General features: G+C 39.0%; 1 protein-coding gene across 7 annotated transcripts; it reads right to left on the bottom strand.

Moving 5' to 3' along the window:
* Positions 1 to 346: 346 nt before the first annotated feature.
* Positions 347 to 6,084, bottom strand: LOC131322174 (uncharacterized). 7 transcript variants are annotated; one of them, XR_009198734.1, is made up of 3 exons: positions 4,343 to 6,084; positions 3,155 to 3,284; positions 347 to 746 (listed from the first exon to the last, which is right to left on the bottom strand). XR_009198734.1 is itself a non-coding variant. In XM_058353420.1 (2 exons), exon 1 carries the CDS (start codon positions 6,033 to 6,035, stop codon positions 4,350 to 4,352), a length of 1,686 nt encoding a protein of 561 aa, XP_058209403.1. In that variant the 5' UTR covers positions 6,036 to 6,084; the 3' UTR covers positions 347 to 743; positions 4,343 to 4,349. The 7 variants fall into 7 exon arrangements, 3 of the variants coding, with proteins under 3 accessions (XP_058209403.1, XP_058209422.1, XP_058209400.1); XR_009198740.1 differs by having other exon boundaries at positions 347 to 743; XR_009198735.1 differs by having other exon boundaries at positions 3,174 to 3,284.
* Between the last annotated feature and the right edge of the window lie 6,453 nt (positions 6,085 to 12,537).

The following is a 12,537-nucleotide window of genomic DNA, read 5'->3' as shown; positions in this document are numbered from 1 at the left end:
AGCCCTAACAAGTTAAGCCTTGAGTTGCTCGCACGATTCTTTTGCAGCCCTAAATCCCTGATCAAAGGTCAAAGCTATCCCTACCTCCATTTAAGGCCCACATAGCTGTGTAAAACGTAAATGTGAGCTTGTGCGTAAATATGCGTGTGGTTCTATCAACATTCGGCAAAACAAATAGGAGTGAAATCCATAACAATAAATCACTATAATCCAGAAAGAAAACAAAAGGGGTCTACATGACCCCATTTTCCTTCTTGTTTATCCCTACTCAGCTAAACAAAATGTAAAGGGCTCAACAGGACTAGTTAAAGATTTGTATAGCCCACAAACACTCAATATCATCATATGCATCCCCCAAGACAAAATTATGGAAAAATAGCTTTGAGTCGTACATAAAATTCAGACAGATAAAGGATGTTTGAAAGAAAAGCAAACTAGGGATGATTATCATCCAGCAAGAAAAACACAAGGGATTGTCATCACAAATACAATTTGATTCTGTTAACAGCAGGGGGTCATAAATGAAGCATCTGAACGTGATGGTGCTCAGAAAAGGTAATCACTCGAAAGACACCAGATTTTGCACGGAACAATGAATTCTCTCTGCCCGATGATCTACATAACCCTCAATAGAACTTGTATAGGCTGGCTTCAGCTAGCGATTGTGATTCGACAAAACCCCATGTGATTCTGGAACAGATACGTTCCTTCTCTCCACAGCGCTGAAACTAGAGCTTGAACCCCTGCTGCCATAAGATAAAAGGAGCAGGACAAATCAATTAACTAATGGCAACGACATGTTGCAGTTGTATAGCAGACAAATCTTCCCATTGATGTCACAAAAATAATAATAATAAAATAAAACAAAGAAGTTTACCAAGCTGGAAACAGTTCTCTACAAACCAAACTATGAATCTGAATCTTATCTCAGCACAAAATTAAGTCGTTCTTATTCATTTCCCTCTGTGGTTGATACCCTAGTAGCATCAGGCCATGATTTCAATTCACCTCAGTGAACATCTTCAATTTTCTAAGAGCCATATCCAACTAATAATTCCACAGATATCTCCCAAATTACATAACTAATAGTTTTTTAGACTCAGAGTGTCTCCCGAATTCCAGTCTCAGACTCTTAAGAGTGTGTCTCTCCAACTTGGATAGCAAACGTAAATAGCAATAAGTTCCAAATAGCAATGTTCTAAAAGTCGCTAGGCACTAGTCGGGCGGTCGGCCCCCTTCGAGCGAATAATCGGATTAAGCGGTGCATATTAATTAGTAATCGGCAATTAATCGTTAGTCGGACCTAATCAGATAGGCCCCGCCAGTGATTAATCACCGATTAGATCCTTGTTTTAGAACACTGCCAAATAGGAAGTGAGGACTTATAGTCCGCCCTCACCACATGTCACCAATAGCCTTTGCATGCCAGCACTATACAGGATGTAGAAGCCTCATCGAAGAACATGTGTACTTCTTTATATTGCTCCTTCCAAGTTGAGATGTCATCCCATCAACGTAGATCAAGACACCCAATGTCTTGGAGTTTAAATTGACAGTCTCTTTACACTTTTGGCACATTGAGTTGGTCCAGGCACATTGCCTTGGCCCAACCATTATGCACCCTCGCAAGCTCAAGCTTGTGCAGATCTAGTACACAATCAAAGTGCAGCCTCCACACCCATACCGTGAACCACTACTTGCTACAAGAGTGTGGTCATGCAACTCATGAGCTAGAGGAATACACATTCCGTCAGCAAAAATCACGTAAAGACTAATCCTAGAAAGGAGAAATATCTGCTAAGTGAAGTGGTCTCCTATCGTAAGATACTTCCTTTCACTAGAGTACATGGCTGAGGATGGAGAGAAGAATTGAGCCTTTCCTTCTCACGCCTGAGCTCTGAAAATCATGAAAATGGAAAACCTATCAAGAGAAGAATCATGAGAGAACGAAAGTGCAGCAGGGTTCCAATATTTTCGCACTAGTTGATGATCAACAGGTATTAGTGACAGCACCTCGCAATCAAACTCAGAAGTCTGTTTGCCTACTGGCTTATAAGGTTCCATTGTTGAGAAGCAAGCAGGCAAACAATGAAGCGAAGGTAGAGTGAAGGGTTTGCGGGTTCAATGAGGGGAGGTACCAGGAAGATTATTAAAGAAGGAAAAATGTGGTCCCCCTTCCTAGAAGAGCATTGCATTGCATAGTCCATACAGCATCCCTACTTGGAAGTTGGAACCACATCCCACAATTTGGTATTGGCTGAGATAGATCAAACTTCACAGAGGCAGCCACCTCGAGTAGCTGCAGACACGTTCATGCGTACAAGTCTTCTCCATTTGGATGACAATTGACAAGGCAGCCCCCTGGCACAGCCGCATGGACATATCCCATTCTCATACATAGAGCCTCGAGTCATCACCTCACGGGTATAGGTGACTTCCCAAATGGACTCTAGGAACCACCGGGATCCCCACCCAACTGATCATTGCTTCCCCTTCCCTCATCCCCTTTTACCTTAAGGTTGTCTTAGTTCACATCTAAGCCTAATCTTATAATGCGCTGAATTATCTAACATCAACATTCAGGTTATGCCATTCAAGGCATGTCATGAGGCTGAAAACTTATATCATCTCACGGTGAGACACATGATCCCCTTTTTCTCATAACTCGTGACTAGCCGGTGTAGGAGAAAACTCTACTCATACAACTCGCTGACAAGCATGATGGAAGAAAGCCTTAAACAAGCATATTTTTAATAAGGACCATAGCAATTGAAAAAAGGAAAGACAAGAAAAAAGAAAACCCTGATACACGTGATTCATTAGGAACCAGTGAGAAGGGGGCGGCCAAGGCCCGTGGATATGACAGTTTGCTCATCATGGTAAAATGTGCATGTCATTTTTTCGATATTGTAGAGGTGGAAAAGATATAACAATAAATAAAATGATGCAGGTGAAGATGAGGGGTATTGGACCCGCCGGTAAGTGCCACATGGCAATCCTCTTCCGGATACCCACATTAACTTTCCTCAAATAGCTGGGATTTAAGTCTAAGGTACATAGAAACATGTGGACCAAAATACAGTGGGGGAAAAAAACAAAGTAGGAAGTACCCACAGCAGAGCAACATGGTTATTTGGTAAAGGAAGTTTATTACGATCACAAAAACCATGCACCTGCTCCCAATGGTAATATGCATATCATAATTTTGCTTCCAACTGACATACTCAAGAAGGAGATGGGGGCTGCAGCTTATAAAGCATATAGACCTGTTCCACTCCCAAGTCCTAGGATCAAGAGACAACATTTCTGAATGAACAATTCCTTTTTCAGAGTCACTTTTATTATATGAAACTTCATGGAATAGCTACCACATAACATATCATCAAACATGAACACAATTAGTGCATTATCACATTTCACCTCAAGTTGCTTCAATTTGGGACCGACCAAAAATACAAGAAAGAAAAGCATACAACAATTTACAAAGGATAGTGGGCTCAAATTCAACTCTAATGATAATATTTGGATCTGCACGTTGCCTTTTCAAAATCGATTGCCATATTCTGCCCTCATCTTTGAACTTTAAGCAAGATTCCAAGTGTTTCTGCATATTCCATAGACGAAACTATACATTTAAACTTATTTGTGCATTAAATCATCACTGCAGTGTCTAATCCATACGTTCATAGGTGGGAGCTTTTCATGTGGGATCCTTTGGCATCCGTAACCTCAAAAAAAAATCTCTATTTAGCTTCCAAGAGTTTCATATTTGTGTAAACATTATTACCCAACCGGCCAACCCAGCCTTTTTAAAAGGCCAAAATTCACCTCCATTGCAAATGCCCCAGAACACCAACACTATGGAAGTCAATTAGCTATTGAATGACAAGGATGTAACTCTTGCACAAGGCAGTTGTAAACCTAAGACGAGCCATTTCCTCCAAAGCCTAACCATCACATGCTTGAATGGCATAATTCCTTAAATATTTTATCCAGCTTTTAATAAACACATTGAACCACCCTCCTCTCTCTATTCATTGTAAATCAAATTACAGATTGAGTGATTCCTTGTAGAACACAAGCTAGGCATAAAAATCAGCTAAGACGGTGGAAAGTTACAATTCAAAACCCCTAAAAAATATGAAACAGGCTCAATTTTATCAAACTCACAAGCCTATTGATATCTGTCCTCCACCCAATGACAAAGAAGACAGAGATACACACACACACACAAGGAATAGTGAAGAGTGTCAAAATTATTGCACACGTATGCCAATCGATATTTGTCCTTCATCCAAATGACAAAGAAAACACACACACACACACAGAATAGTGAACATACATGGCGATTAAGCATCAGCACCCTCGGTTCCACCAAATGGATCATGGGAAGGGCCAGTATCCTGTCCAATATGGCGTTGCACAAGCCGCTGCAGATCAGCCATGACTTTTTGTTCCCTCTTTGCTTTCTCCTCGTAGTTAAACATTGCCAATGCCCGCTTGTCCTCAGCACTATAAACCTGGTTTTCTTTCCTGATACGAATCGCATTCATCCTTTGATGCCTACTACCGCTCATCACATACCCAAGAGTCTCAAACTTCTGAATCTCATCAGCCGAAAGACCGACTTCACCTCTACGCGGGATACGTTTCCCTTGTTGAACATACTGAGCAATGGCATCACCTTCACCAGGCCTGAGTGCTCCTCCGTAGCTAATATGCCCTTCGGCTCTAGGCAATGGCATTGGTCCAACCACTGCTTCATCCTCCAAAGCGGGTTTCTTTCGCAATTCCATCATCTCTTTCAACAAAAGCGCTTCACTAGCGACCTCAGCTGTCTTCAAATCCTCTTCCTTAAATTTAATCTTTGCATCAACTTCATCTGAATCAGAACTCCCAACATCCGATTCTCTCTTTCTCTTTCCCTTTGTTATCGAAACTCCTTTCTCTTTCTTCAATTCCTCACTTTCACTACCGTCACTCTCACTTTCATCACTATCTCTACTCTTCCTTCTACTACTCCTTTTCCTCTTACTACTACCACTCCTCTCCTTTCGCCTGCTTCGACTACTCCCCGACTTCTTCTTCCTCCGTCTCCTATCTTCTTCTGATTCATCACTAGATTCATCCGATTCAGTAACACCCTCTGATTCAAGTTTCCCACTTTTCCACCCAGACTTCGAACTCCTACTCTTCCTCCTCACCGCCGAATCATCTGATTCAGATCCCAAACCGTCCAATTCACTATCACCCTCTGATTCAAATTTCCTACTTTTCCGACTAGACTTCGAACTCCTACTCTTTCTCTTCCTCCTCACCGGTGAATCATCTGATTCAGATCCTGAACCGTCCGATTCTGACTCAGACTCTGATCCCACTTCCACTTTAGATTTTCTCCCTCCATTTTTTTCCTTCTCACTAAAATCACTAGTTTCCTTCTCCCTCTCATACTTCTCTGCAATCTCCTCCGGTTCCTGTTCATACAATTCGTCCTCACCTCTATCAGGACTAGGCGTAACCTCCCAAACATAACTCTTCACCGGAAAAGTCTTCCTAAGTTTCTGACGCTTAAGCCTTCTATAATCCTCGAAGCTCAAACCTTTCAGCTCCTCGTCCGACTCTTCCGCCTCTAACCCCCGCCCGTTCCTTCGATCTCGATCGAGAAACGGTGCCGCATGATTATTATTATTCCGCTCATCGTATCCAAGTATTTTATCCGATTTTAGGGTTTGGAATCTAGGGGGACTTTTCCTAGAGTATGATGAATAATCTGGCGAAGACCTACGGGTGTGGTGATGGTGAGAGGGATTGTGTTCGTACCTTGTTGGGTGTCCGTTTGAGGGGCTGCGGCGGCGACGGTGGTAGCGATCGGGTTCGGGCGAATAGCGATCGGGTTCGGGCGAATAGCGGCTGCTTTGTCTGGAGGTGCGACGGTGTTGGTCGGGGATTTCGGGTTCGGGCGAATAGCGGCTGCTTTGTCTGGAGGTGCGACGGTGTTGGTCGGGAATTTCAACGGCGGAGGAGAGTTTGCCCATTCTGAATTAGGAGGATTGGGGGGAATCAGTTTCGTTTTGTTATACCCTAGCTGGAGGAGGGGAGTATGTATTGGAAACGGATCCTCTTGGTTTATTGACATTTTTAGTCCCCAAAGTATTACTCGCATTCCGTTTTAATCCCCAATCTACCAATTGCTCGGAATTGATCACCAATGTTTCAATTTTGTGTTTAAAAGGTCTTCACCGTTAACTCCGTAGCCTCGTCAAAATAATTGAGAAAATTACAAATATCACCCTTAAGATTTATAACTACATTTCAGTTAAGCCCCTACCCTATTTCTATAAAGTTTATTCGAATCATTTTGGGGAGTGATTTTGCCACTCCCTTGTTTTTGTTAATGTCACTCTCCTTTATGTCTTGATTAGATGATTTATTTTGTGAGAGGGGGAGTGGCAAAATCAATTTCCATCTTTTTTTCTATTTGTTTGTTTTGCGTAATTTTTTTGGATTATTAATTCGTCTCAATCAGAGGAATTTAAAAACTAAAAATTGTTATGGAGGTAAATTTTTTTGAATAAATTATGACAATAATATTTAAAAAATTGTTTGTTCCGGCCACGACCTCTCGTAACTCACTTGTCACCGCAATCACTCACCACCTTTGCCACTTCAACCTGTACCATAGCCACCTATTCAAGTCACCACCTCATAGAATTCATAACTGTCAAAGTTTGACTCCCCCATTATCGCTTATGTTCTGGCCCCTCTCCCTCATTCATTGTTCTATCTTTATGCATATATGAGTCATTTACCTTATCTTTCATATGGCATATACGTAAATATATAAAAGAAGTTAGAAAGTAAATAAACATACATACTCGAATAAAAAAAATGTACATATATTAAGGCCTGTTTTCAAGAAATCAAAAGGTTGGATTACTTTTTTTGTCTTTATTCAATTTTTTTTTTAATTTTTAGTTTAGTATCCATTTTTCGTGGATTATTGATTTGTATCGACAAGAGGAATCTAAAAAATAAAAAATTAAGATAATTTTCTTTAAAAAGTTCATAAAAACCAACCAATAATCCACAAAAAATTATGATAACTTTTTTTTGTCTTTATTCCAAAAAAATTAGTTTGGTTATTAAGTTTTTAAACCCTAACCCCTAACCGTAAACCCTAGGGTAGTGTTTAAGGGTTTTGGGTTTAAAAACTTATTAACCAAACTTAAAAACTTATTATTGGTTTGTTTTTAATGAACTTTTTAAAGAAAATTATCTTGATTTTTTTCATTTTAGATTCATCTTGTTGAGGCAAACCAATAATCCACGAAAAATGAATGCAAAACTAAAAATGATTTTTTTGAATAAAGACGAAAAAGTAATCTAGCTTTTTGATTTCTAAAAAACAGGCCTTAATATACGTGGGTTCTATGAGGTGGTGACTTGAATGGGTGGCTATGGTGGGTTGAAGTGGCAAAGGCGGTGGGTGATTGCTGTGGTAAGTGACTTATGAGCGGCAGTGGCCGGAATAGACAATTTTTTGGATTATTGTCGTAATTTATTCAAAAAAAATTACTTTCGATTTTAATTTTTAGCTTTTGAATTTCTCTCTTCGAAATGAATCAATAATTAAAAAAAAATGATGCAAAACAAACAAATGTGAAAAAGATTTGAATAAACTTTATAGAAATAGGATAGGGGCTTAACTAAAATGTAGTTATAAATTTTAAGGGTAATATTTGTAATTTTTTCAATCATTTTGATGGAAAGAGACTACGAAATTAATTGTGGGGACCTTTTAAACACAAAATTGAAACATTGGGGACCAATTTCACGCAATTGATAGGTTAGGGACTAAAAGGGAACGCGAGTAATACTTTGGAGACCAAAAATGTCAATAAGTCTGATCGTCTTTGGTTCATGTTTTGAACTCGAGGAGACAGTCGCAATCTAAATTGTTCAATACTATGATCAATGGGTCAGATCTTCTCAGAAACACTAAAACACTAAAACGTAAGCACAAAAGGCTTTACATTCATTATTAATTTTTCTTACAATTAACTCTGCCGAGTTTTTAATTATGAAAATTTATCAATAAATAGCAGATTACATGTCAAATCTTGAAGGGGTCCATTGATGTAGTTGGAAATCCACGACAACACAATAAACCCAATACCCAAAATTTTCAATTCTTCTAAAATCTTTTGAATAGGCGTAGGAAAACAAAATAAAAAGTTTGTTGAAAAAAGAAATATTATGTGATAAAATTCCAGGGGCACGTGACCCCCTTGGGTCTTAATTTTTTAAAATAATGGATATTTCTTGGTTTTTAGCGATTTTTTTAAAAGCTTTTTTTTAAAGTATTTACAACATCGAACAATACAAAACGTAAGGAAGTATAAACTGAGATTAAAAAAATTCAAAGAATACAAATAAAAAAACAAATGGATCAATCATGGATCTACCTTCTCCAAAATCACAAGACCACCACCTATTTGAACACAACTGAATTTATTTGGATAAAAAGAGATGAGTTTTGACTTTGGGATTTGTTTTTTTTTGTAGTGTTTGGAATATCTATTGGTATAGAAAATGAGTGCGGTGATTATTTTTTTTAAAAAGAAAAAGGAGAGTTTGCCGTCTAAGTATCTTGGAAATTGTTTCGTTGAAATTGGGGGTTTATGTGATACACAATTTCACAAAAAGAAGTTGGTGCAGTGTGAGTTTAGAGAATAAAGGGGCATGCAATATGATTAGAATGAAATCTAGGGCTGCTAGTGATATTTACTCTTAATTGACGTCGGCTTTCAAAGCGGAGTCTACTCTGGATTTGACTCAATGTAGCCCAGCCTATTATCACAAATGCAAAATCTTAATTTAACTACTCGATAAGACGTTTATTCATGTCGGATTAAAACGAATTTTTCTAGGTTTAGTTTTATTGATGATTTATACAATATGAACGATGTAGATCTTGAAATAAGTACATATTTGATTACAAATGTAGCAGGAGTGTGTTAAATAGACTTCTCATGTTGAATCTGCGAAGTCTATATTAACCAAAAGCGTGTTTGATTTTTGCGCTTTCCTAATTTTGCGGCCAGAAGCAAAGGTTAGCGTCCAGGAGCAAAAGTTAGCGGGCACTGTTACAAGGAAGCGTATTTCCATTTCACGCTTTCCTATCAATAAGGCCACGGGTTAAAGGATAGCGCATTTCACGCATCTTGTTCACTCTCACACAGAACCCAGGGGCTCCAACGAAACTCACGGAGAACCCCAGCACCGAACTTGATTCTCGATGATCTGATCGCCCAGCAGAACAGCATTCCTCATTCGAAGCATTTCCCTCATTCAAGTTCTTCAAACAAGATTCCTGAAATGCTTTTGGCTTGTAGTCATTCGGGACTTGTGGATAAGGGGGCTTGAAGTCTTCCATGGAACTCGGAAGACCGACTTTGGCTTTACAGGCAAGTAGTCACTCTTCCAACTCGACCCATTTAACTGATTGCATCTTCAGTATCTCATGATCTTTGGGGAGAGTACTCGTGTTTTTTCCCCCCTGCTCAAAGTCTTATATTTTAGTAGCACTTGATAAGATCAGTTTTTTTTTTTTCTCTTCTTTTTCCCCATGCTTGATTACAGTCTACAGCTGCTTATTCATTATGTTTTCCTTTGTATGCGGTTCACAAACTCCTGATCTTGATTAGTATCATTTTCCGTGACAAATTCCAGTTCTATGCCGGCTCATTTTTCATTATTTTTGTTTGAAATTATCTCTTAGGAACTTTCTTCTTACCACAACCATATTTTTTTTAGGCGCATCTAAAGTTTTTCTAAAGTATTTCTAAATGTTTGTTTTGTTTTCCGTTTTTGTGTGATTCCCTTTTGTTGTACTGTGAACATCATACTCCTTGGTACCCCTAGTTCGACCTGATTTTTTTTTTTTGGGTTTTTTCCCATTGACTACTCTCCTCTTTTGAGCTAAAATGTTTTATGTTTTTGTGGCCAAGAGCGGATATTCTCTTTGCTAATTTACTTTTTCTTTTTTAACTTTTACAATTGCTGCCCGGACCAGTTCAGTCTTTCGAATTCAGCTACCTAGCTAGCATTTGTGTGTGTGTGTGAAACTCAATTGAATTCTGTTCCGAATTACTTCCAGAATTTTCTGTGAAACTCAATTGAATCCAGTTCCGAATTTACTATCCCAGCTTCGACACAAAGGCCTTTGAAGCTCCAGAGCCATCAGGAGTGCAAACATTTGCGGCGGTGAGTGAATGCTTAGTTGCTTGCTTCTCCACTCCTCTCCAATTCTCCACTTTACCGGATTGTCCACTTTGTTTTTTACAAAAATGCATTGGTCTCATCTTTGCACCTAATCTGGATGGTTGTCAGTTGGGACATCCCTATGTAAGTCGACTCTGCTGCTGCCATGGAGTCCAAGTACACAGCATTTTCAAACCCTGCCTCACTTTGCACCCTTGACTCGTTCTCTTCAATCAGATTTCCTTGGGACAGCCAAACATTAATGTCATGCTTTGTGTTGTCTTCTGGCGGTTTCTTGTCTTTACAGGTGACACCAACATTCTGTTCGGCTATGTCAGGGAGTTCTTGAAGAAATCTACACCATGATGAAGGTTTCAAGCAGCGTCTCTCTTTCTTTATTGTTGGTGCTTTGTGTTTTCTGCCCGGCGTTCCTTTTCTTAGATCTAATACCCACACTTTTCTCCGTGTTAGGAATTCTCTAGTCGTGGGCTATCGTGTTAATGATCTTGTTCTTCGATTTCCTCGTCACACTCCGAAATGTCGTGAGGTTCTTAAAGGTGAAGCTGCGGAGCATTTATGGATGCAAGAAGCTGCTTCTGTGTGTCTCTTGTTTGCTTATCTTTACTTAAAAGCTATTCTTTTGAAACCTGTCAGGTCACATATTTCTTGTGTTATGCATTGAGATTCTTGCGTGGGGGTTCGCTCGTCTTGCACTTTTCTTAGTTGAATAATTGTTCGATCGTCTTTTCGTTGAGGAACTGACCTATTGTTCTGGAGATGGTGAAGCATCCATGGTATTCTCTGGAACTGTTGTACATTCAGATGGTATAGTTGCAACTTCCGCTGATTGTTTGAAACATCTCAAAGGCACCGAACATGAGGTGACGTTTAGTAGAATATTTTCAGATTTCGTGTAAGTTTTCTAGTTATACCGATTACCGACAAGTGCATCCGGCAATGTTCCTGGATTTTGGGGAAGTCAAGCATAAGTCACAGCTCGCCTTGTTTGTGATTATTGCACTGTGAAACCAAAAACATGTATAATAATTCCACTTTGTTGATGCAGGATTGCGAGTAGTTTCCTCCTAATGATTCACGACATTAGGAGATCACAAATGAAAAAATCAACTTCAATTCTTGATCTCTTATTAACACTCAACAACAAATCGGTAATTTTAGTAATTTTTTGGGTTCCTAATCTTTAATTCACACTCTTATAGAATGATAGTCTTTCCATAATGTACTTAATATAAAAATGGTTTTCACAATGAGACCTTAGATGTCACTTCTAGTGGTCAAGGCACGCTTAAAATTATGTTAATAACCCATAATCAATGTCATACTTTGCTTAATATTAAAATAATTTCGCCTTGGAAGGCTTGGATATATATATATTTTTTATCCGCGTGGTTGTGTTTGTTCTCTCCTGCCTTTTGTTACTTTTCCTTTCCTAGTTATATGGAATGAACAAGTGCATTACCTAACTTGCCGAACAATGAAGTTTGTCTCATCTTTATTGCTCATTAGTCATTACTATGTTGTTCCTTCATGGTATGTGAATTCATAGCTACTCTATTTTGGTGTGCTTGCGCAGAAGTTGTGATGTCGTAAACACGTTAATACTTTTATTTGACGCCACGCAGCATGCTAATTTTCAAGTACTTATTATTGTTGTTAGTTATTCATGTGATGGGAAGAACTCAAGCAACACAGTAGAATAAGATGATAAGCATTCATTAGCATAGGATTGACATGAGATCTGTATATATTTCCACAGATTAGAAAGGTGGATTTTGTTAGCATCATGGAAAGATAATTCGAGTTAACTGTTCAGTGTTCACTGTAAAGTAGATAGGCCAATGTTCTCATCTTCTTTCTGGTTTTGTTCAACTAATTATAATTCTAGCTTATCCCCAATTCTTCAATCTTTTGGTTTAAGGCTCCGAAGTAGCAAGCGATCATACAGAACAACCCGTTTCCAGGCGAGGACTTAGCTAACACAAACAATCAAAGTATCGAGGACTAGACAATGCGCCCTTTCCAATCTTCCAGAGTGTGGTAGAACACCTTGTTCTCCAGCTGGGCTGAATTCATGGAGATGTTGACTGGTTCTTTCAAGAAGACACCAGCCCTTTCAACAAGACGATATATGCTCTTATAAATTCCTGTATCAGTTTTGTGCATATTTGATGCCATTGTCTGTTAAGTAAAAATGTTTGCAGATAAAGGTGATTTGATTGTTTATTTGGTTGGCATGTTCAGTACACTGCAACT

Source organism: Rhododendron vialii, chromosome 1a, assembly GCF_030253575.1.
Source record: "Rhododendron vialii isolate Sample 1 chromosome 1a, ASM3025357v1".
In the NCBI taxonomy this organism is placed as follows: domain Eukaryota; kingdom Viridiplantae; phylum Streptophyta; class Magnoliopsida; order Ericales; family Ericaceae; genus Rhododendron; species Rhododendron vialii.
Note: the sequence above shows the minus strand (reverse complement) of the source record. Positions and strands in the feature narration are given on the sequence as shown.

Bases quoted from the DNA above. Each gene is read 5' to 3' on its own strand.
- LOC131322174 (XM_058353420.1), bottom strand. From the start codon at position 6,035: ATGGGCAAACTCTCCTCCGCCGTTGAAATTCCCGACCAACACCGTCGC.